Raw genomic sequence first — 21,875 nt, 5'->3', positions numbered from 1 at the left:
AAAACTTTATTATGTTTTTTTAACTTACGTATGTTGGATATTCTTGTGTACATGTAAAATATTTTATAATAAAAATTGTTTAAAAATTGGGAGGGAGCTGTTCTCCAAAATAACTAATTAAATTATGTATTTTTTTAAGATTTTATGTATTTTATTTTTTAAAGATTTGTTTGTTTGTTTGTTTGTTTATTTATTTATTTATTTATTTCAGAGAGAGAGAGAGGGCACGAGTGTGGGAAGGGGCAGAGAGAGAGAGAAACTTTAGCATACTCCACACTGTTTGTGGAGCCCAATGCAGAGCTCAATCTCCTGACCCTGAGATCATAACCTGAGCAGCTGAAACCAAGACTCTGACCCTTAACTGACTGCGTCACCCAGGCTCCCCTTTATTTATTTGAGAGAGAGAGAGAGTGCGTGAGCAGGGGGAGGGGCAGAGGGGAAGGAGAGAATCTCAAGCCAATTCTGCACTGAGCACAGAGCCCAATGCAGGGCTCCGTCTCTCGACCCTGAGATCATGACCTGAGTTGAAATCAAGAGTCAGACGCTTAACTGACTGAGCCACCCAGGGGCCCCTAAATTATGTATTCTTTATTGTAAAATTGTTAAACTTGTCCACACAAATAATATTTTACATTATAACAAATATTCACTATAATCAAAACATTATTGTCATGCAAAAATAAACATTAACTTCAGAATCAATAACTGATTAGTTCACTTAGAAAAATGAATTAATTAAAAAATACATATAACAAAGTGCTTATTAGTTTGCATCTCCTTAGGATGGTGATCCTCGCTATATAAGTTGTTTCTAATAAATTTGAGTTATTGTTATCTTTTCTGAACACATACTTAAGTTTTGATACTTATATTTGAAAACAGTTGTGATTATATTGTTAAGTGTAATTTCCATAGTATAAAGTATTAGTACCTTTTTCTTTTTGCAAGAGTCAGAATGGATCATCAATACACCACTGTGGCCTTGTGATAGACTGGATGTACTCAATCGACATAATCTGCTCTGTACAATTGCACATGAAATCTTGGCCAAGAGCCTTTACAGACAGACATTTGAAGTTTTGCAAAATCTACCAGGTTTTCAAAATTCTCAAGGTATGTTTTTTAAAAGTTTCAATTAATCTCTTGTCCATCTGGGTTTGTTTTTTTTTTTTTTTTTAAGATTTTGTTTATTTGTCAGAGAGCATGCACACACACACAAGCAGGGGGAGAGGCAGGCAGAGGGAGAAGCAGGCTCTCCAACAAGCAAGGAGACCAATGTAGGACTCGATCCCAGAATCCTGGGATCTTGACCTGAGCTGAAGGCAGACGCTTAACTGACTGAGCTACCCAGGCGTCCCCATCTGGTGTTTAAATAAGAAACAGTTCTGCACCTGTTTTGGTTGAGCATATATTTTTAATGAAATTGTTTTCTGCAAAATGTGCTCTCTGAAAACTGAATATGCTTTTCTTTGTTTTGTCTTGTTTTGTTTTGTTTTGTTTTAAAGCAGAGGTGCTCACCTTTGGGTTGTCAGCAGTTCCCAACTGTTTTCGTCAGTCCCCTTTCCTTACCTGTCAGGTCAGCAGCAAACAGTAATGCCCCAGCAAGCTTCATGTGGTAAAAATTCATTCATTAGAATAATGAAGAATACTTCTTTTATTACTTACTATATATATAAATATAAAGCTTAGTTTCCATTACCTTGAAACATAGGGAAACATGAAATAAATGGAGGAAATTAGCAAATGACAAGTTTAAAGAAAGGGATTATTAATGTGGGCCATAGTAGGTAGTGCTCTCAGATCCTAACGCTCAAGTCTGAGTATGTCAAGTATGAACAGGAAGAGAGCCCATGTTAAGGGAAGCATGAGCAAAAGCTTTGGGTCAAAATGAGCTGAGCAATGGGTTCAGAGTGGCAGGTTACCGCTTCATCAGAATGTTAACCTGAGGGCCTCCCACACTGTTTTATCAGTCAGTCAGTGTTATAGGAAAGTTCCACTGGTGGAGATGTTTAGGAAGAGACTAAAAGGTAAGGAGATTAATTTCCTGCTAAGGCCTAGATCCCTAAAGGTTGCTGCAGATAAAGTGATAAAGACCAGAGTCTAGGTTATAGATTGAACTGACTGAATATAGGGAATAAAAGACTTGGCAGTCTCCAAGGTGACTTCACTTTCTTCTAAGTGAGGAATTGAACTAGAAATGCCCAATAAAAGATTTGTTTTTAATTTGAGAGAGAATATTATGAGGGGGTGATTTATTTTTAGTCATGGGAAATTAAGTCTGAGGTCTGAACTGTATGTAGACAATGCAAGCAGAACTGTGCAAGTCATTCATTTTGAGACACTGCAGATGCAGACACGTGGGGATCACGAATGGGTGTTTAATGCAGCCTCTGCAATAGTTGTCAAGCTTCCTTTCTTATTCTTTGTTACGAAGTAAATGAATGAGTTTGCTTTTGTTGAATGCTTATTTGTTTCTTAGAGAATATATAAGATGATTGCATTTTAGTGACTGTGACTCCCATAGTGTGTAGCAAAGTGCCAATGGGAGCAGAGAGAAAAGAAAATAGTGAGAGAGAAGATGGAGAGACTAAGCTAGATCGATTTCATATCTTCTTTTTTTTTTTTTCCAGAAACTGTGGAGGTCTCACAGTATAGCCTTCTTTTTAATAAACTTCTAGATGCCTGTATAGAAAGCAACAGTCTTGGTATGTCATCCTCTGTAGCAGAATTCATGATTTCAAAGAACATCCCTATTGATTTCTCCTTTCTTAGAAGATTAATTACTTCTTTAGGAAGGAGTTGTTTATGGCTCAAAGCCAGAGCCCACTACAAAAGTAAGTTACATTTAAAAAATTTATATTTGTTATATTAGTTTTGACTTTGATTTTTCTAACCCTGAAGCCTTGCATAATTTTTATGACTAGGCATTTAAATATATAAAAAGAGCATTTGATACACATTCAAATATAGTGGTCTACACAGATTTGTGCTCTCTTTTGAAACCTGTTCTTTCCCTTGTTTCTAATTATTATATCTTCATTTCTTTGCACATTAGTATGCCCACTGGAGGGTGCACAAAGGAAATAAATGACAGCATTTGAACCAGTTTGGCATAACTTATAAATATATAGGAGTAAAATAACTGGGTAGAATGAAGTTTAAGGAGTGTTTATATATTTTATTCATCCCTGCCATATCCCTCATCTTTATAAGTTAGAATATTTTATAGCAGGCCACATAGGAAGTACAGAGGCTGCCATTACTGAACATGATACATAGTTTTTTTGCATGGTTCCTAGTAATAGAACTTTGTTAATCTGTTTACAGTTGTTCTTAACCAGTAAGCCTGGAAAACTAATGCTTTCTCTAGTCCCAGCCACCTCACAGGTATTTGAATTGGGAAGTAATTTCGTATAGAATCTAGATCCAGAAAACAACTCTTTTCTGCCTTCCTACAGTAATTTGTCTTAAATTTCTGTTTTTTTTTTTTTTTTTTTTTTTGAGAGAGAGAGCCTGCAAGCATGAGCGAGAGGGGGAGGGGCAAGGGGAGAGGGAGAGAAAGAATCCTAAGCTTGATCTCACAACCCTGAGATCATGACCTGAGCTGCACAGGTGCCCTTGAATTTCCATTTCTTTGACTGCCATGTATATAATAAACATTTGAGTGCCTACTATGTGTCACTACTATGCCAGATGGGCCAAACATCCCAGCCATCCCCACAGCACTGGGAAGTGTTTTTCACACTGCCAGCTGTGATCAGTTAAGCCGGTGGTGACTTTTTTTCCCAATGAAACAAGAAAGAAAACCTTAGCATACATTACAGGTAGTAAGGTTAAGTATTATTTGGTAAAATTTCATTTCAGTTACATGTATACAGATTATGTACTGGGTCAATCAAAAGTTTTGAAAGCAGAGTTGTTGTTTTTTTTTAAGGATGATCAGAAATTTAGTTTGTTCATAAACACCTCATTTCAATTTTGTGGTTATGTTTCAACTCCTTATACTGTTTCACTGCAGATTACTAGAAATCACACACAAAGTATATATGTACTGTTTGCTATAACTTTTTGATTTTAGTTTTTAGAATCAATGTTAATGGGGTTATTTATTTTCCAAATAATTGTTAATAATGGCGTGTTCCCCAAATTGAACAATTAGAAGGTGTTTATATGTGACAGGAACAAAACCTAAACTTGGAAACATTTCAGTGAGATTTCTATGAATATCTATTTTTTAGTTGGAAATAAGATTTTGTATTAAAGCAGCTAAACTTAAAAAAACTTGTAAAATTTTTTATTAACACCTTTATTGAGACATAACTCAAATACCATTACAGTTCACCCATTTATAGTGGTGGTAAGGTATTCACAGTTGTGTAGCCATCACCACAGTTCATTTAGAACATTTTCATCATGCCAAAAAGAAACCCCATATCCATTAGCAATCATTCCCCATTTTCCCCCCAAATTCTTCCAGTCCTAATCATAATTTATTTTTAGAGTTTTTCTTTTTTAGTAGTGTTAAAACAATTCATGCCTAGGTACAATACAGTACCTTTTTTACTAGCACTTTTCCTCTTATCTAAACACATCTATGCCTAGTTTCATATGCAGTGAACTTCTGGGACTTATGCAGGTGAGGTATAGGACAGAGTATTTTTTTTTAAAGATTTTATTTATTTATAAAAAGAAAGAGAGCACACAAGCAGGGGGAGGGGCAGAGGCAGAGGGAGAGGGAGAAGCAGACTCCCTGCTGCCGAGCAGGGAGCTGGATGTGGGGCTCGATCCCAGGAACCCAGGATCATGACCTGAACCAAAGGCAGATGCTTAACTGACTGAGCCACCCAGGTGTCTCTATTTTTTTTTTTTTTAATGTACCTGAGTTATAGAATGAAATGAGTAATTTACAATCATTGATCAGTCTTCAAAACATCTTATTTCCTGACAGTGTTGACATTTAAAATATCATTGGATCTTTCTTTAGATTTATCTTCACACATAGTTACCACTCTAAAAAGCCTTTCAGTGCCTTATAATCAGTCTAGTGGTACCTGATTCTGGGCCGATGTCTTTTTCATCAAGACACTGTTAAGACTGTGGTGCCAGTGCCTTTGTTCTGCTTTTTTTTTTTTTTAATATTTTATACAGCTTTATTGAAATAACTTCACATACCATAAAATTCACCCATTTAAAGTGGACAGTGCATTAGTTTTTATTATACTCACAGATTGTGCAGCCATCATCACAATCTAATTTTAGAACATCTTCAGCACCACCAGAAAAAGAAACCCTAAACACATTAGCATTCCCTAGATGCCTCCTGCTGACCCAGCCCTAGACAACAAGTAATCTACTCTATTTCTGTGGATTTGCACATTCTGGACATTCCACATAAGTGAAATAATTCAGTATGTAGTTTTTTATGACTAGCTTCTTACACTTAGTAGAATATTTTCAAGGTTCATCCATGTTGTAGCATGTATCAATACTTTATTCCTTTTTATTGCTGAATAATATTCCATTGTATGGAATTTATTTATCCATCCATCCTTTGATGGACATTTGAGTGGTTTCTACTTTTTGGTTATTATTAATAACACTGTGCAAACATTCGCATAGAAGTTTTTGTGTGGATATATATTTTTATTTCTCTTGGGGGCAGAATTGCTGGCTCATATGCTAAATCTATGTTTTTACTATTTTGAGAAACTGCCAATCTATTTTCCCAAAGAAGCTGCATCATTTTATGTTTACATACCCACCACTCAAGTTTGAGATTTCCATTTTCTTCACATCTTCACCAACACTTATTACACTGTGTTTTTTATTTTAGCTTTCTTGGTGGATATAAAGTGATATTTCATTGTGGTTTTGATTTTGCATAATCCTAATGACTAATGATGTTGAACACCTTTTCATGTGCTTATTGGCCATTTGTGTATCTTCTGTGGAGAAATCCTTTACCCATTTTTTTCTTTGTACATTTTTAAATTGGGTTTATTGTTGAGTTGTAAGAGTACACACATATATACACATACACATGCACACAGTACACATATAGATATATATATGCCCTGAATGCAAGTCCCATGTCGAATACATGAATTTCGATTTTTTTCCTCCACTCTGTGAATTGTCTTTCACTTTCTTTATGGCTTGGCTTTGTTTTTTGTTTTCAAACTAATCAAAAGGAAACTGTCCAGGGACGGTAAAGTTGCCTTCCTGATGCTGCTGACTTGCTCTCACTAGTCCTAAAAATACTGATTTTCTCTCAGAGCCGGAAAGTCAGGAAGGGAGATGTTATTAGTGTGTCTTTCCATTATGTTTTCCCCCTAAAACCAAATGGGAATATTTTTCTTTTCATATTTGCTTTTAGGGGAAAAAAGTTAATGATAGTAAATTTCTATTCAGTTTGTTATTTTTTGTTTTCCTCATCTGATCAGCAAAGTAAAACAAGAATGTATGTAAATTATACTTATCAATAGCTAGGAAAGTAAATGAGTTGATAGTAGTCCTAGAAGTGACCTAGGGAGGTGGGACTACCTAGTATTTAGGAATCCAAAATCTGTGGAGTCAGAAGGCTGGGGTGATTCCCAAAGCCCCTTCACCTATAATGTGGGAGTCACTGTACCTGATTTCAAAATAGTAAACTGTCAGTTAAAATTAGGTAAAACCTATGTGTTTACCACAGGTTCCTGGCACATAGTAAGTCCTCAAAGATTAACCATCATCATCCATATTAGATTTCTTAAAGAACTTATCTTAACAAAACATTTTAAACAAATTTTACATACAGATTTAAATTGGTTTCAGTAAAACAGGACAGTATAATATTGTCTATATACAGGTTGGATGTCTTAGGACTTAAGGGTATTTCCCTACATATCATTTGTAATAAGCACCTAAACAGTTTAAAAATTAAATCTCTTTTCTTGAAAAGTAAAATTTTTAGAACATGAATTGGTGAACACCTACAACACACTGAGCACCTACAACACAGTGATCACCTACAGGAAAGATATGTATTTTATTTATTTTTATATCTAAATAATGCTTAGCTCAATATCAGACATAGAGTAGAACAGTAAATGTTTATTACACAAACTATAACAGCACTATAAATAAATGCTCAAAAATAGTATAATATCTGTGTGACAGAAAAATCTCCAAATTATAATTTCTACTTTTTTTCTACATTTTGGATTCATAATTCAGGATAGGCAATAATTACAAATATATGTAGTTGCTATTAGACCAGATCCCATTTAAACAAAACCCAAGTCGCTATTCTGGTTTTTTTAGTTATTCTGAAATTATGTTGTGTTGACCATGGCTTGAAATAAATGGGTAGTTGCCACAATGAGGCTCAAAAGTAGTTTTTAGGAGAGTTTTTAAAATATATTTCTTACTTCATATTTAATGTTTCAGAGGTATTTTACAAAGAATAATATCAAATGTACTAGGATAAGCTTACCACCATATAATTTGTATAATAAACCTACTGATCTGAAGAATCATTCTGTAATGTAAGTAATTATCACCTGTGGAAGTCTAGCTTTTCACTTGTTGGGGTTTTAGTAAAGTTTGATCTATTATTTGATTTCCAGGTGCTCTTTCATTGGGTTGCTACCCACCGTTGGAGGGAAATTTATACCGAAAACTTCTATTGATTCCTTCTTATTTATCTGAGATTGAAATGCTTTTAGCTATTGAAATCTTCCTAGTATCTAATGCTAGTAGTATTCAGAGTCCTGGAACTTCTACACAGATCCTGCAGATAGTTTTGAAAAGGTTGGTAACTTCTAACTGCATGCTAAAAGCAGATCATGGCTCCCTACACCTGACCTAGGATGTAAATGTTTTTATATATCTTACATTTTATAATAAATATTATATATATTTTTATGCATACTTTATATATACACACATATATAATATATATGTACATATACATACATACTAGTATATGTATGTATTTACACTAGTATATGTATGTATTTACAAACTTTGGTAACATTTAAATTGAAAAAGGATTTGACCTGTTTGAGACTTAAAACCAAATAAGCTGGCATTTAATAAATACATTAGCAACTTCAAGATGCTGTCAGATGTTCAAAGAAATAGACCCTCTTTAAGTATCAGCCTTTCTTGTGTACAGATAGTTTTTAGATAGGTATCTAAAAGTTACTTATCTTTCTGGTCAACACAAAAGATCTAAAAACCAGGTCTAAAAGGGAAATATGTGATAGTTTATTTGGCTCAGTAAAGAATTCTGTTGAAAATAAAGCTATCAGCCTAATTTCTAGATTTTAAAATGTTGTTATAAATGCATAATATTATAATGTAGCTGTTGGACCAGACTGGTATCTCTTCGAATAATTTTGTTCGAAGTCCCAGACTGTAGGCTTATACCACTCAAATTTCTTTCTTTTTTTTTTTTTTAAGATTTTATTTATTTATTTGAGAGAGAGAATGAGAGACAGAGAGCATGAGAGGGAGGAGGGTCAGAGGGAGAAGCAGACTCCCTGCCGAGCAGAGAGCCTGATGCAGGACTCGATCCCGGGACTCCAGGATCATGACCTGAGCCGAAGGCAGTCGCTTAACCAACTAGCCACCCAGGCGCCCCACCACTCAAATTTCTTATCAGCCTATCAAGGAAACTAATAAAGATCTCATGGGTTTCCTGTTTTAGAGTTTCTTGACAAGAATTTTGCTTCAGTTTATCAGTATTATAAACCACATCATCAGATTGGATATCCTATCAGTTATCTATTACTGCATATAAATTATCCCCAAACAGCTTAAAACAGCAAATATTATTTTAATTTCTGTGGGTCAGGAATTTTGGAGTAGCTTAGCAGTATGGTTCTGGCTCAGAATCTCTGAGTTGGTCAGGAGTTGAGGTCACCTACATGATGGTTTGACTGAGGCTGGAGGATCCATTTTCTAGATGGCTCACTAACATACCTGTTGCCAAGAATCCTCAGTTCCTTGAGTGTTTTCATGACAGACAGCTAACTTCTCTGAGTGAGTGATCCAAGAGAGAAAAGGCAAGGAGGAAGCTACAGTGCCTTTTTTTTTTTTTTAAGATTTTATTTATTTATTTGACACAGAGAGAGAGAGAGAGAGAGGAATCACAAGTAGGCAGAGTGGCAGGGAGTGGCAGAGGGAGAAGCAGGCTCCCCGCTGAGCAAGGAGCCTGATGCGGGACTCGATCCCAGGACCCTGGGATCATGACCTGAGCCGAAGGCAGACGCTTAAAGACTGAGCCACCCAGGCGCCCCTACAGTGCCTTTTATGACCTATATCAAGAACTGTGAAGGCTCTCAATTTCACCCTATTTGCAGGCTACCAGTCAATCTGACACGGTTCCTAAATCCTAGCATAAGACGCAAGATTCTTTTTTTTTTTTTTAAGATTTTATTTATTTATTTGACACACAGAGAGAGAGCACAAGCAGGGGGAGCGGCAGGCAGAGGGAGAGGGAGAAGCAGGCTCTCCGCTGAGCGGGGAGCCCAATGCGGGGCTCGAGCCCAGGACCCTGGGATCATGACCCGAGCTGAAGGCAGTCGCTTAACCAACTGAGCCACCCAGGTGCCCCTAAGACGCAAGATTCTTGCATTGGAGACAGAAGATGTTATTACTTATGGTATAGCAAGCAGTATGATTATCTACATATTTGTATCTCTTGTTTTGCTCCCCAAGTCCCACAGATGGGCCCAGCTGGATACTTGCACATGCACTGGGTTCTGTTATAGAAGAGTAATCTTGAACTATAGGGGACCTGAATCTGTTACAGTGAATGATAAGCATGCCTGCCCTGTTGCTCTGCAGGGAAATACCATCTCCATCTTGTAAGGCTATAAGCAAACCTACCCTTTGCTCTAGAAGACCCTATCTTTGTCTTTCGAGGTTGTCCACTATATAAACATCCTTGAAATGCAGAACAAGAGGTAGTCAGTGTCTCTGCTCTCAAAACTTCTAGAAATGCAGAGACCCAGGAAGAATTGTCATCTAATAACCAGTGTCCAAAGGTACACGCTGTCATTTCTGCCTAATTCCATGTGTGATAGCGAGTCATTTAACCTAGCCCATACTTAAAGGGAAGAAAATTAGAAAATAATTTTTTTAAATTTTTTTATTGTTATGTTAATCATCATACATTACATCATTAGTTTTAGATGTAGTGTTCCATGATTCATTGTTTGTGCATAACACCAGTGCTCCATGCAGAACATGCCCTCTTTAATACCCATCACCAGGCTAACCCATCCTCCCACCCCCCACCCCTCTAGAACCCTCAGTTTGTTTTTCAGAGTCCATCGTCTCTCATGGTTCGTCTCCCCCTCCGATTTCCCCCCCTTCATTCTTCCCCTCCTGCTATCTTCTTCTTTTTTTTTAGAAAATAATTTTTTTAAAGTAGGTTCTACGCTGGGCTTGAACTCACAACCCTGAGATCAAGACCTGAGCTGAGGTCGAGTCAGACACTTAACCGACTGAGCCACCCAGGCACCCCAGGAAATAATTTATTTTAGGTCCACACTTTTTTAAAAACCCACTACAATTAGCTTTTTGTTTTTTTCTTTTAGTAGCTCTGTTCTTTTCTGAGGGCCTCCTTGTTTACTACTGTGCACTCTAAGTGGCATGAGGCATTTGGGCTCCCCAACTTCCTGAGGAGGGTCTGATTTTCTCATAGCTTTTCATTCCCCATATATATGCAGCCTTTTTATTCATTGCTGAATTTGGGGGGTATTTGTGACCTCAGTGCATAACTAGTGACATGCCTAAATCTTTAACTTTGTCCCAAACAATATGATTTTCTCTATTATTATTATCATACTAAGACCTGCCTTGTTACACTAACCTCTCTCAGGGAGAATTTTATTCATCTTTAGACTTTCAAAAACTGCACCTAGTTGGCATATGCCCAGTCTACCAGATTTTAGGCACCACTTCTTAAGCCAGAATGTAGTAGAAGGCACCTGCCAGTCCTTTTTCTCTGTGACCTCTCTGTGACTACTCTGTGACCACTTGGTGACTAAGCTGAAGTTCTCACTCGCACCACTCTGTGCAACACACTAAGGTATTAATGCAAGTAGACTCATTCTTGCACCCTGCTGTTGGGCCCTACAGGTGCCAAGAGCAGGATACAGTGAACACAAAAAACTGATGCCTAAAATAACAGCCACATCTCTATTTTAAAAACTTCCCACTCCCTATCCCTTAGGATAAACAGTCATAAGAATTTTATGAAATTTGGAGACTGGTAGAAAAGTTATTAGAAAAGTAACTAGCACTTTGTGAAGAATCTTAAATCAAGACTAAAAAAAAAAAACCTGGAAATTTAGTAAAAGTATATAGCTACAATTCTGTTACCAAAGGTTAGCTACCTGTTAAGTATATGCTTATAATTAAAAATAGCTAATATCAAGGTAAGACATGTGACTGTTAGTAACTCCAATTTGATTAAATTCAGTATTCTTATATACATTACAGTGAATAGTATGCAGTTACCAACTTTCAGAATACAAAAAGAGAGATTATTAGCTGTGTTCCAGATCACTGTTTTTCAAACTGTGGGCTGTAGTGCATTTGTGTGATGAAATCAATTTAGGGAATTGCAACCACATTATTTTTTTTAAAGATTTATTTACTTATTTGAGAAAGAGAGAGGAAGTACATATAGGGGAGGGGAAAAGGAGGAGAGAAAGTCTTAAGCAGATTCTTCGCTGAGTGCAGAGTGAAACATGGGAATGGGCTTGATCTCACAACCCTGAGATCGGGGCCTGAAACCAAGAGTAAGAAGATTAATCAACTGTGCCACTTAGGCACCCCTACAACCACATTATTAAAAAAATAAAAGACAGGGATCCCGCCTGGGTGGCTCAGTCAGTTAAACGACTGCTTTCAGCTCAGGTCATGCTCCCAGAAGGAGTCCCACCGTGGGGCTCCCTGCTCAGCAGAGAGCCTGCCTCTCCCTCTGCCTGCTCCACCCCCTGCTTGTGCTTGCTTTCTCTCTGTCAAATAATTAATAAAATCTTTAAAAAAAATAAAAGACAGTAGAAAGTAGAGTACCTTGTCTTAAGGGTAAGTCTTGTTTTGTGAAACTTCCATCTTTATGTATGAGGGTATATACTGGGTCACAGTATAAAATGTTCGAAAAAATTTGAAAGCCACTATCAGAGGAATACAGTAAAAAGACTCGTAGCTTAGTGCCAGTAAATGTAAATGATTCTTTTGAATAAACTATAGTTTCTGACTTTGTGAGTTGTTCAATTTGTAGATGTGAAGAAAACAAATCTCGGAGCAAGGATGATTATCAAGCCGCAGTGGAAAGATTAATTATGGCTGCTCGTATATCGGATCCAAAGCTCTTCATTAAGCACATGACCGTCAATGTTAATAAGGAACAGGTTTATAGTTTGGAACACTGTTCTGCCCTGAAATGGTTGAAAGAGAATATGAAGTGGGCTGGAAAGGTTTGGCTTTTCAGTAACCATTAGTTAATAAAGGCTTTTTTTTTTTTTTTAAGTTCAAGTAATCATTGTTGAAAATAAAAGGCAATAAAAATAAAGACAGTTTTCACTATATTCACCTTTTACCTTTTATTGGTTTATAGTAAGTTAATAGTTTCCAAACACTAAAAATTTGGATTGAAGTATGCAAATGGTTTTATCCACACTGAAAAGTGATTTTTCAAATTACTTTTTGACTTCTCTTTACCTTAGGTAAGCCTATGTATGATTAATCCCTATTTATTCTGAAATCTAAACAGTGGAAAATCACAAACTGAATATTGTGCAGCATTTAATAAGAGGAAGACCTTAAAAGGGAAAGTAGGTGAGCAGGTAACTGGAGTTTTCAGATAAACCTTTAGGGGAATGAAATAAGTTTATACACAGTACAGGGTCTAAATCCAATTTTACATCTGTAATCTAGAATAGTAAATACTATTGAAAAATGATACTAAAATTCTAGAGCACCTTCTGAGTTATACCAAACAATTTTAAATTACCATCGAATAATTTTCCTTGAGTGTACCTTAGAATGTTATGTATTTTGGAAATTTGTAATTTGTTACATTAGGTATGACTAAAGAAAACTATTTGAAACAAATATACCACAACCTAAATACCCTAATAAGGACTGTTCCCAACCACCTTAGGAAGTTAAAACTCCTTTTCTCAAGTCTTCCTCCGGATCTGTAGCACTATCCAAAGTGATCATTCTCAATTCTTGATTTGATACTTTAAAACATAATTTAAAATCATTTAGAGAAAAAGTCTGAATAAGGTGAGTAATAAAAGAGTAAGTCGTGACTAAGGGGACTTAAAGTATTTCTTAAAATTCTCAAAATATGGTAATAGCATCACTGGAATAAGTCTATACCCTCCCAAGACTAAAAAAAAGTTAAATCCTAGCACTTAGCAAAATGCCTATTATCATAATGATGAAATGTGAAATGAATACTATCAGAACGAGATATGGGAAGTGAAGCAGAGGAAGGGTAAAAAAAAAAATGCTCACTTCTCTAGTATGAAGAAACCCAGTGACAGTAACTGCCATTACTTAAATGCGGCACCTAGAAAATAGGTTTGGAGATTACTAGCATCGGTTTGAGGCGCCTTTGAGGACACTTATAAATTAGCCCTTCCTATAGATGGAAACTGAAAACCAAAGAAAGGGGTTAAAGAAATATGAGACCATTTAGACGCTGGTGGCCAAGAGGCATTTGGAAAGATTAAAATGCGAAAGATGGTAAATTAAGCTTATAGGGGGAAAAAAATGGGATTGGATGGAATGGATCACAAGTGACCAAATTGTCAGGAGCAAGAGCCTTTAGGGATGGAACAAATGGGAGGCGGCTTTCCTTCCTTCCTTCCTTCCTTCCTTTTCTTTTTCCTCTCTCAACAGTGCCAAAAGGTAGGGAAAAGAGCGGTTGGTGCATATGCCTAATTTCATTTGTGGCCGTTCCTTGGGATAATCAAAGCCACAAGAGCAAAGTAAAGCTAAAACCCCAAAAAAGGGGGCGGAGGGAATGTTTAAGGTTTGAAAATAGCAAGATCTCGAAGGGACCAAAATCAAAAACAAAATGTAAGCTGGAGAAAAATGTTTAGGAATTAGCTATATTTCTGTTAGGAATCCTAAAGGGCATACTTCAATAAAACCTTTAAAATCTGGTGCTCTCAATTGAGAGCCGACCTAAGGATTCAGCTCCGAAAGCGCCGCGGGCGACTGGCAAGGACAGCCTCGCCCCCTCCCTGGACGCCCTGGGTGGGAGACGCGGGGCGGAAGGGCGCGAGGCGGCCCGGCGCATGCGCGTGTGCCCCTACTTCAGGCTCCAGCGCGTGCTCGGTCACCCTCCGCTCCCCGTCCTGTCCACCCGTTCCGGTCAGGCCCCGCCACCTGCCGCCTAGTCATTTTCCTGACGCCCGGCGGCCTAGCCCGTTACGTCTCCAAGTGATCATTCGCGTCTCCCAAAGCTTTCCGCGGAGCGCCCCCCGGCCCGCCGGTAAGAAGGCGGAGGGGCAAGGGCTTCAGGGGAGCAGGGATGACAGCCGGGTCACCTGGGGACCAATAGGGGGTTCCCCCGCGTCCGGCTGCGCGCAGGCGCTCAGGGAGGAAGGCCGGGCACGCGTCGGCCAATGAGAGCGCAAGCTCGGCGCCGATAGCGCGCCGGACTCACCCTGAGCGACCCGCCGAGGCCGGTGCCGGAGGGATGGGCGAGCGGTGCGCGCCCGACTGGGATTTCAGGGGCAGGGGCTCAGCGATCACTGCCTGTAGAAACCCGTCAGCTGGTCCAGTGGGACGAATGCAGGTGAGAACGCCAGGCCCTGGGGCGCGCGCCAGTTGGCAGGGCTGGCGCCCCGGTGCGCATGCGCCCCCGCACAGCCCGGCGGGAGCGACAATCCTTCCTCCTGATGCGGGGTGGGAGGTGGAGCAGGTCCGCGGCATCCCACGCGGCGGACGCTGGGCGGAACTGTAAGGAGCAGGAGGGGAGGGCCTCCAGTGGTGCCGTCGGGCTGCTCATCGCGGAAAGGGGTCCGGGCGGGCCGCTTGCGGAGTCACCTTAGGTCGACATGATAACTTCTGAAAAGCGATTCCAGGGCCCGGAGTGTACGCACCGCATCTGTTTTAACTTGTTTTGAAATGAGAAACCAAAGACGGTTTAGGTTTGTTTCCGACTATAATGTTTCCCCGAAGTCCTTACTTTTATCATAGAAGTGTTGTGACCTCATAGCTAAAGATTTAGGACGGAAGCTAAAGAACCTAGGTTCTTTGCTGTTGTTATAATTGATTAATTTATTTAATAGGAATTTCCTGCTTTCCTTTTTCTTTGCCTTTTTCGCTTCCCTGAGAAGTAGTCAACTGAAAAGCGATGAAAAATTGCCTGCTTTTATTTCTCCTTGACGGAACAAACTGCTTTTAAAAACCTTGCAATATAGTTACTAAGATAAGTCACAGGTTTAAATGAGAGTAGCCTGAGGATATTAAACTTTGTTAAAATAAGTTACTTTCAAATAAAAATTGTGCCAAATGGCCAAAGACCAATCCTAGAACCTTTATTTAACAAACACTTACTATTTCTGTATCTATCAGAGGTAAGCAAAACCGTTTTTCTTTAAACAACCCATAATTTGGCTTTTCCACAAATTAGATACCTCTTTCTCCTAGATTTGATCTGAAACTGCATAGATTTAATGCCTCAGCACAGAGTTTAGGTAAAAATCAAATTTTCATTTTATGAAATAAAAGCTAATATCCCTACTAAGTGGATGACAGTGGCCATTTAAGATGGTTTGTAAATGAATTGTGACCTTCCTCATCTTCCAGCCTCAATCCAGAGTTCTCTATCTCCTTGGAAAAGACCTTCCAAATCCCCCTACCCCCCCCATAATACTCAGTGCATGGCTGTATTATTAACTATATTTTATAATTATCTTTATTTTTCCATTCCCTCCATCTTTCCTAAACTAAATTTTTGGACAAGTGGGATTGGCTTAGTGTTTTTTTATTCCCGGTACTTTGCACAGAGCCTGGCACATAAGAACTTGATAAATGCCTGTTGATAAATTAGGTGAGTTAAGGACCCAGATGCTTCCCTGAAGAGTTAGTTATTTTATAGCATGCCTGAGGCCTTTTCCAAATGGAAGAATAGTAGGCTATATGGAATTTGTTTAAGAACCACCCATGTAAAAATTTGTCTGGAGACAAGAACCCTGCAGTTGACCTGGGTGCCCCAGGCTTTCAAACTGTTTCTCACTAGCAAGTGGGAGCACCCAACTCTACTCTGAAGCAGTGGATTTTCAATCTGCTAAAAGTCATTTTGACTTTCAGGGTAGCGAAGTCCTATAAGGGAAAGAAACACAGATTTAAGTCTTCTTGTCTTGTTGGCCATCACATTTCGCATAGTAAATTTAAACGTTAACATTGGGCAGTTATGAGTCAGGCCCCTTATGATTTTGTTTTCCCTGAGGCCTGTGTATTTCTGGCTAGAGTGATGAAGTTGGGTTCTTGGTGTTGCAGAGACGAGGACTGACCCAGGATCTGTGCCACATGAAAAGGCAAGCAGCCATGCCTGCCAGAGGGCTGAGGTTTAACCTTGTTTCCACTTAGAATTTTTTTTAAGCTCAAGAAGTAGGTAAACCATACAGAAAACAAAGAACTAGTTCAAACAAAACTTAAAATTATTTGATTTTTCACATACAATTGAGTATCCAGAGATATTTCCGTAAGTTTGTTGAAGAAGCATTTTTAATGAATTAAAATTTAAAAGTTTTCTGACACCTCAATCCTGTAAAATGATGAAATAAGGGTTCCCTAAACTTAAGTGTGCATCAGAATCCCAAAGGCATGTTAAAAAAGATTGCTGGGCCCCACCCAGTTTCTGATTCTGCAGGACTGGGGCGGGGCCTAGTCATTTGCATTTCTAAGTTCCCAGAGATTCTGTTCCCCTTTGACAACTACTGCCCTAAAGATTGTTTCCTGTTTCTTTTTCTTTTGTTTCTTCCCTAATCCCCACCTTTCCAAAAGGAACCTGATCCCATCATACTTTGCCTGTCACTTAGTTGTCTGAGCCCACTCTTCAAGGAAGACTTACAGGAAATGCTTAAAAAAACTCATAGGACTTCAAGGGGAAACCACACATTTCCTATCTGGTTCTTCAGAACCAGAAAAAATATTTTTAATTTTTTCAGTGATTTAAATAGGAAACGATCATCTTAGAATAATAATTTTGTTGAGTGTATATCAGAATTAAGTGAATTTTTTTTATGTACATAGGCTTTTTCCTATAGAAATATGAGTTGGCCACCATTGGTGGGGAGAAGGGGGGATTGTTGGCAAAAGGAAAAGAAGTTCTATTTCCTCTCATGTTGTCTCTCCTCCTCCCAGTTGAGAAAACCGCTTTATTAATTCATTAAAAAGGCAATTCCCACAGCACAATATAATTTTATTATATCCAGTTAAGTTCTCTTTTTTTTTAAGATTTTATTTATTTTTTTGACAGACACAGTGAGAGAGGGAACACAAGCGGGGGGAGTGGGAGAGGGAGAAGCAGGCTTCCTGCTGAGCAGGGAGCCCAACATGGAACTCTATCCCAGGACCCTGGGATCATGACCTGAGCTGGAGACAGAAGCTTAACAACTGAGCCACCCAGGTGCCCCAAGTTAAGTTCTCTTTTTTTGAAGAGAAGTACTACTGTGAAAACTTGTTTTTTTTTATTACTTAGCAAGTGCTAACTTTCTTTTTGTCTTTGAATCTTGTTTTTTTTATTACTTAGCAAGTGCTTTCTTTTTGTCTTTGAATAACAAAAATAAACAGCCATATTTATTTGTTCTGATAGATTTAGTTTTTTCCCTAAAGTTTATGAAATTAAATCATTCATTTGTAATTTTTTACTTGTATATAGTCTTGCATTGTCTTTTTTAAGACTTTCACACACCCTTATTATAATTCTGAGTTTTCCAGTTATGAAATTTGTTTTTGGATAAAATGTTGTGTGTAAATACATGTTCTGGGGTGCCTGGGTAGCTCAGTCGGTTAAGCGGCTGCCTTCGGCTCAGGTCATGATCCTGGGGTCCTGGGATCGAGCCCCATGTTGGGCTCCCTGCTCAGCAGAGAGCCTACCTCTGCCTGCCCCTCTGCCTACTTGTGCTCTCTCTCTCTCTGTCAAATAAATAAATACAATCTTTAAAAAAACAAATAAATAAAATACATGTTCTACCTATATGTAAGCCCTTATTAGGAGGGGTTAAAAGGAATTCTGCAGAATTTTATACACCCTGAATTGTATAATAATAATAGTTGCCACTTATATGAATTTTCTGTTTGCCAGATGTTGCTAAATTCCTTACGTACATTATTATATTTAAGTTTCCCAAAAATCCTAGACAGCCCCTACTTTTTACACATAATATACTCCTTAAAACGTACAAAAGTCTAATGCAGGGGGGTGGGGGGGGCGGCGCCTGGGTGATTCAGTTGGTTAAGTGTCTGCCTTTGGCTCAGGTCATAGTCCTGGGGTCCTGGGGTCCTGGGATTGAGTCCTGTGTGGGGCTCACTGCTCAGCGGGGAGTCTGCTTCTCCCTCTGCCCCTCCCCCTGCTCTTGCTCTCTCTCAAATAAATAAATAAAATCTTTTTTAAAAAAGTCTAATGTGTGGGACGCCTGAGTGGCTCAGTTGGTTAAGCGTCTGCCTTCGGCTCAGGTCATGATCCCAGGGTCCTGGGATTGAGTCCCACATCGGGCTCCTTGCTCAGCAAGGAGCCTGCTTCTCCCTCTGCCTGCCTCTGTCTCTCTCTCTCTCTGATAAATAAATAAAATCTTAAAAAAAAAAAAAGTCTAATGTGGGACTCCATATCCAGAGAGCTAAAAAATAATTATAATAATCTAGATTACATTTCAGCTTTTAGAAATAGACTGTAATGAATATTTCCAGCATTTTATATGTGTCTTTCAACATATTCTCTTACACAGTGCAGATAACTTCAGTCTAGTCCGGTGACTAGACAAACGATGATACCTATATTTATTGTTGTTTCATTTGTATTAAATTTGTTAGTCTTTATTGCTAGTAGTAGAATTGTAATTCTTCCCTTTTGATAAAGACAAAGGTCAATAAAATACTTACTGAATTGACATTTTCTACAATAAAGTTTATGCCTAAACTACTTCTGTCTAGCAGACTATATATAGCATAGTGTTAGCTCCAAGTATTCTCTCAGCTAATGGAAAATTTTTAATTTTGAATTAAAGAGCAGTTTGGGTGACAGTACATATTATACAGGTGTTTCTGCTGTAATGACATACACACGTTCCTGGAAATCCTGACATTCTGCAGGACAATACACTAAAATAGCAGGGTTTATGAAGAAAAAATACACACCACTCAAAACAAGACATGTGGGGGCGCCTGGGTGGCTCAGTCGTTAAGCGTCTGCCTTCGGCTCAGGTCATGATCCCAGGATCCTGGGATCGAGCCCCGCATCGGGCTCCCTGCTCCGCGGGAAGCCTGCTTCTCCCTCTCCCACTCCCCCTGCTTGTGTTCCCTCTCTCGCTGTGTCTCTCTCTGTCAAATAAATAAATAAAATCTTTAAAAAAAACAAAACAAAACAAGACATGTGGAAGTCTCCAGCTTTTTCATCTGCATTAACAGCTTTCCAGATTGCTTGATGTCGTGAAAAATGCAGGGATACTTGAAGCCACTAACCCTCAACTTCTTAAAGGTCTTTACATATGGCTGAGGCCTTTGTAATTGTAGAAAGACCACTTCTGATCACTCCAAACCTTTAACATGGTGGGAAAAAACTGCATAGGATATAACATCTTTCCCCTATTCACCAGCTGTACCTAAGCTAATTCACATTAAACTTTTTTCATAGACGAGACAGCTCTTGAACCATCTGTGTTATTTACAAGATGAGGAAACAGACTCAGGAAGGTGAAATAACTTGCCCAAGGTCACACAGGTAGTGCCAGAATCAACATTTGAATACAGATTTCAGACAGGGCAACCTCCCTTTCCTAACCATTGTGCAGACTGCCTTCTCTGACCGAGTCATGTTAACTTAAAAGCATTTTTGCCTTGCACTGGCTTAGATCAGCACAATCCAATAGAAGTATAATATGAACCACAGATGTAAATTTACATTTTCTAGTAAACTGCAAAAGACAAATTTTGTTTTACTTTTTAAAAAGCAAAAAGAAACTAAGATTAATTTTAATAAATTATTTCAACTTCTAATCGATATAGAAAAGTATTAATGAGATACTTTGGCATTCTCTCTTTGTACCAAATCTTTAAAATCCAGTGCATACTTTACACTTAAAATACGTCTCAATTCGGAGTAGTCAACGTGTGGTATAGTGGCTACCATACATGCTAATTCTTTTTACTCTAGTGCATGTGAACCTTTTTTTTTTTTTTAACTTTTTTTAAAAGATTTTATTTATTTGAGAGAGAGAGAGGGACAAACTGACTCAGTGCTGAGCACAGAGCCTGGTGCTGAGCTTGATTCCAGCACCCTGAGATCATGCCTTGAGCCTAAACCAAGAGTCAAACACTTTACCCACTGAGCCACCTAGGTACCCCCCATGTGAACCTTTTTAGGAAATCACCTACTTACTACAAAAGCAGACAGAAAACACCTAACTCTTAACCTGTAATAGCCTTTTTCTTTTTTAGGTTCTCTCTAAATCTAGAAACCATGATTTAATGTTCAGACTTGTATTTAGGAACATTTTATTTTCATTGGGAGAATCCGTTGTCCCATTTCTAAGTATTAATGTCCTTTATTAGTCATTGCTCAGTAGTAATTTTACCCTATGATTACAAAGTGGACAGTGAATGTATAATTTTTCTGTACAACTGAAAACCAGTACTTTAAGTACAGAAGCTTGCTTATTTAAATTCAAGTTACTGAAATTCAAGAAACTTTTTTTTGCTTTATTTTTGACAGAAACGCTTCTAAAACATGCTACATAAAGTCTCTGCACAAAAAAAAATTCTCTGCACAACATACCTTGTGCTCCATGTTTGAAAATCATTAAGGATTTTTTATAATTTTTGCAATTTTGCTGTTGGTTATTCTTTGGAGACTAATTCTGAGCTAACTCTGAAGTTATAAAGCTACTTCATATGGTAAATGAGCTGCTTTTCCTAGCAAATCTTATTCATAAATGTTTAGATATATATTTAGTGTAACTTGGCTGTCTGCCTCGAAAACTCTTTATGAATCAAATTTGAAGCAACTAGTCTTTCCTAAATTCATTTCAAAATTTTTGTCTATAGTGTGTTTTAATTTTCAAACTTCAAAACATTTTTTTCAAATCAGTTATCGTAACAGTTTCTTTTCAGTGTTGTGTTTGTTTTGATGTCTTGCTTTTGAAAATGTGTAGTAGAGCATGTCGTTTGGATCACTTACCTTGTTCATCAGATGGAGACATTTTTATTTTATGACTTTCTAAGATATTGCTGCAAAAGACAAAACAGGTTGCACTGTTGTACGTCAAGGTGCTTTGCATTTTTCAGTTATTCTGGCTTTTTAAGGGTGCTTTTAGGATCGTTTTATGCTGAATAATGGATGTTGGTTAGAGCATGGCTGCGTATTTCATCTGTTTCCCATCTGTATTCTTGGATGATCATATGCCTCTCAAGTATTATTCCTCATTTCTTATCCACAGTTTTAGCTCATTTATTAGTATCTTTGCAGTTAAATGGCATAAATTTTCTTAATAATATAAAAAATGAGGGGCACCTGGCTGGCTCAGTCAGAAGTGTGTGTGACTCTTGATCTTGGGGTTGTAAATGCGAGCCCCACGTTGGGTGTGGAGAGTACTAAAAAAAATAAACTTTAAAAAAATAACATAAAAAAT

General features: G+C 38.1%; 2 protein-coding genes across 4 annotated transcripts in view; both read left to right on the top strand.

Annotated features, from left to right (window-relative positions):
* The window catches only part of TOPAZ1 (testis and ovary specific PAZ domain containing 1), a 110,934-nt gene extending 98,431 nt beyond the window's left edge, over nucleotides 1-12,503 (top strand). The window contains 4 exon segments of the mRNA XM_034991111.1: nucleotides 949-1,113; nucleotides 2,631-2,834; nucleotides 7,608-7,791; nucleotides 12,284-12,503. Of these exon segments, the coding sequence (XP_034847002.1) occupies nucleotides 949-1,113; nucleotides 2,631-2,834; nucleotides 7,608-7,791; nucleotides 12,284-12,503 (773 nt within the window).
* A 1,696-nt stretch (nucleotides 12,504-14,199) lies between these two features.
* The window catches only part of TCAIM (T cell activation inhibitor, mitochondrial), a 58,256-nt gene continuing 50,580 nt past the window's right edge, over nucleotides 14,200-21,875 (top strand). For 2 of the 3 annotated variants that reach the window (XM_034991144.1, XM_034991160.1), the window contains exon 1: nucleotides 14,736-14,818. The gene's annotated coding sequence lies outside the window, so the exon portion shown is untranslated. Of the gene's footprint in view, nucleotides 14,513-14,735; nucleotides 14,819-21,875 lie in introns of those variants that run through there. The other variant, XM_034991153.1, reaches the window with a different exon arrangement.

This window comes from Mirounga leonina, unplaced genomic scaffold (genome assembly GCF_011800145.1).
Source record: "Mirounga leonina isolate KUSES-001 unplaced genomic scaffold, KU_Mleo_1.0 Mir_115, whole genome shotgun sequence".
Lineage (NCBI taxonomy): Eukaryota > Metazoa > Chordata > Mammalia > Carnivora > Phocidae > Mirounga > Mirounga leonina.
Note: the sequence above shows the minus strand (reverse complement) of the source record. Positions and strands in the feature narration are given on the sequence as shown.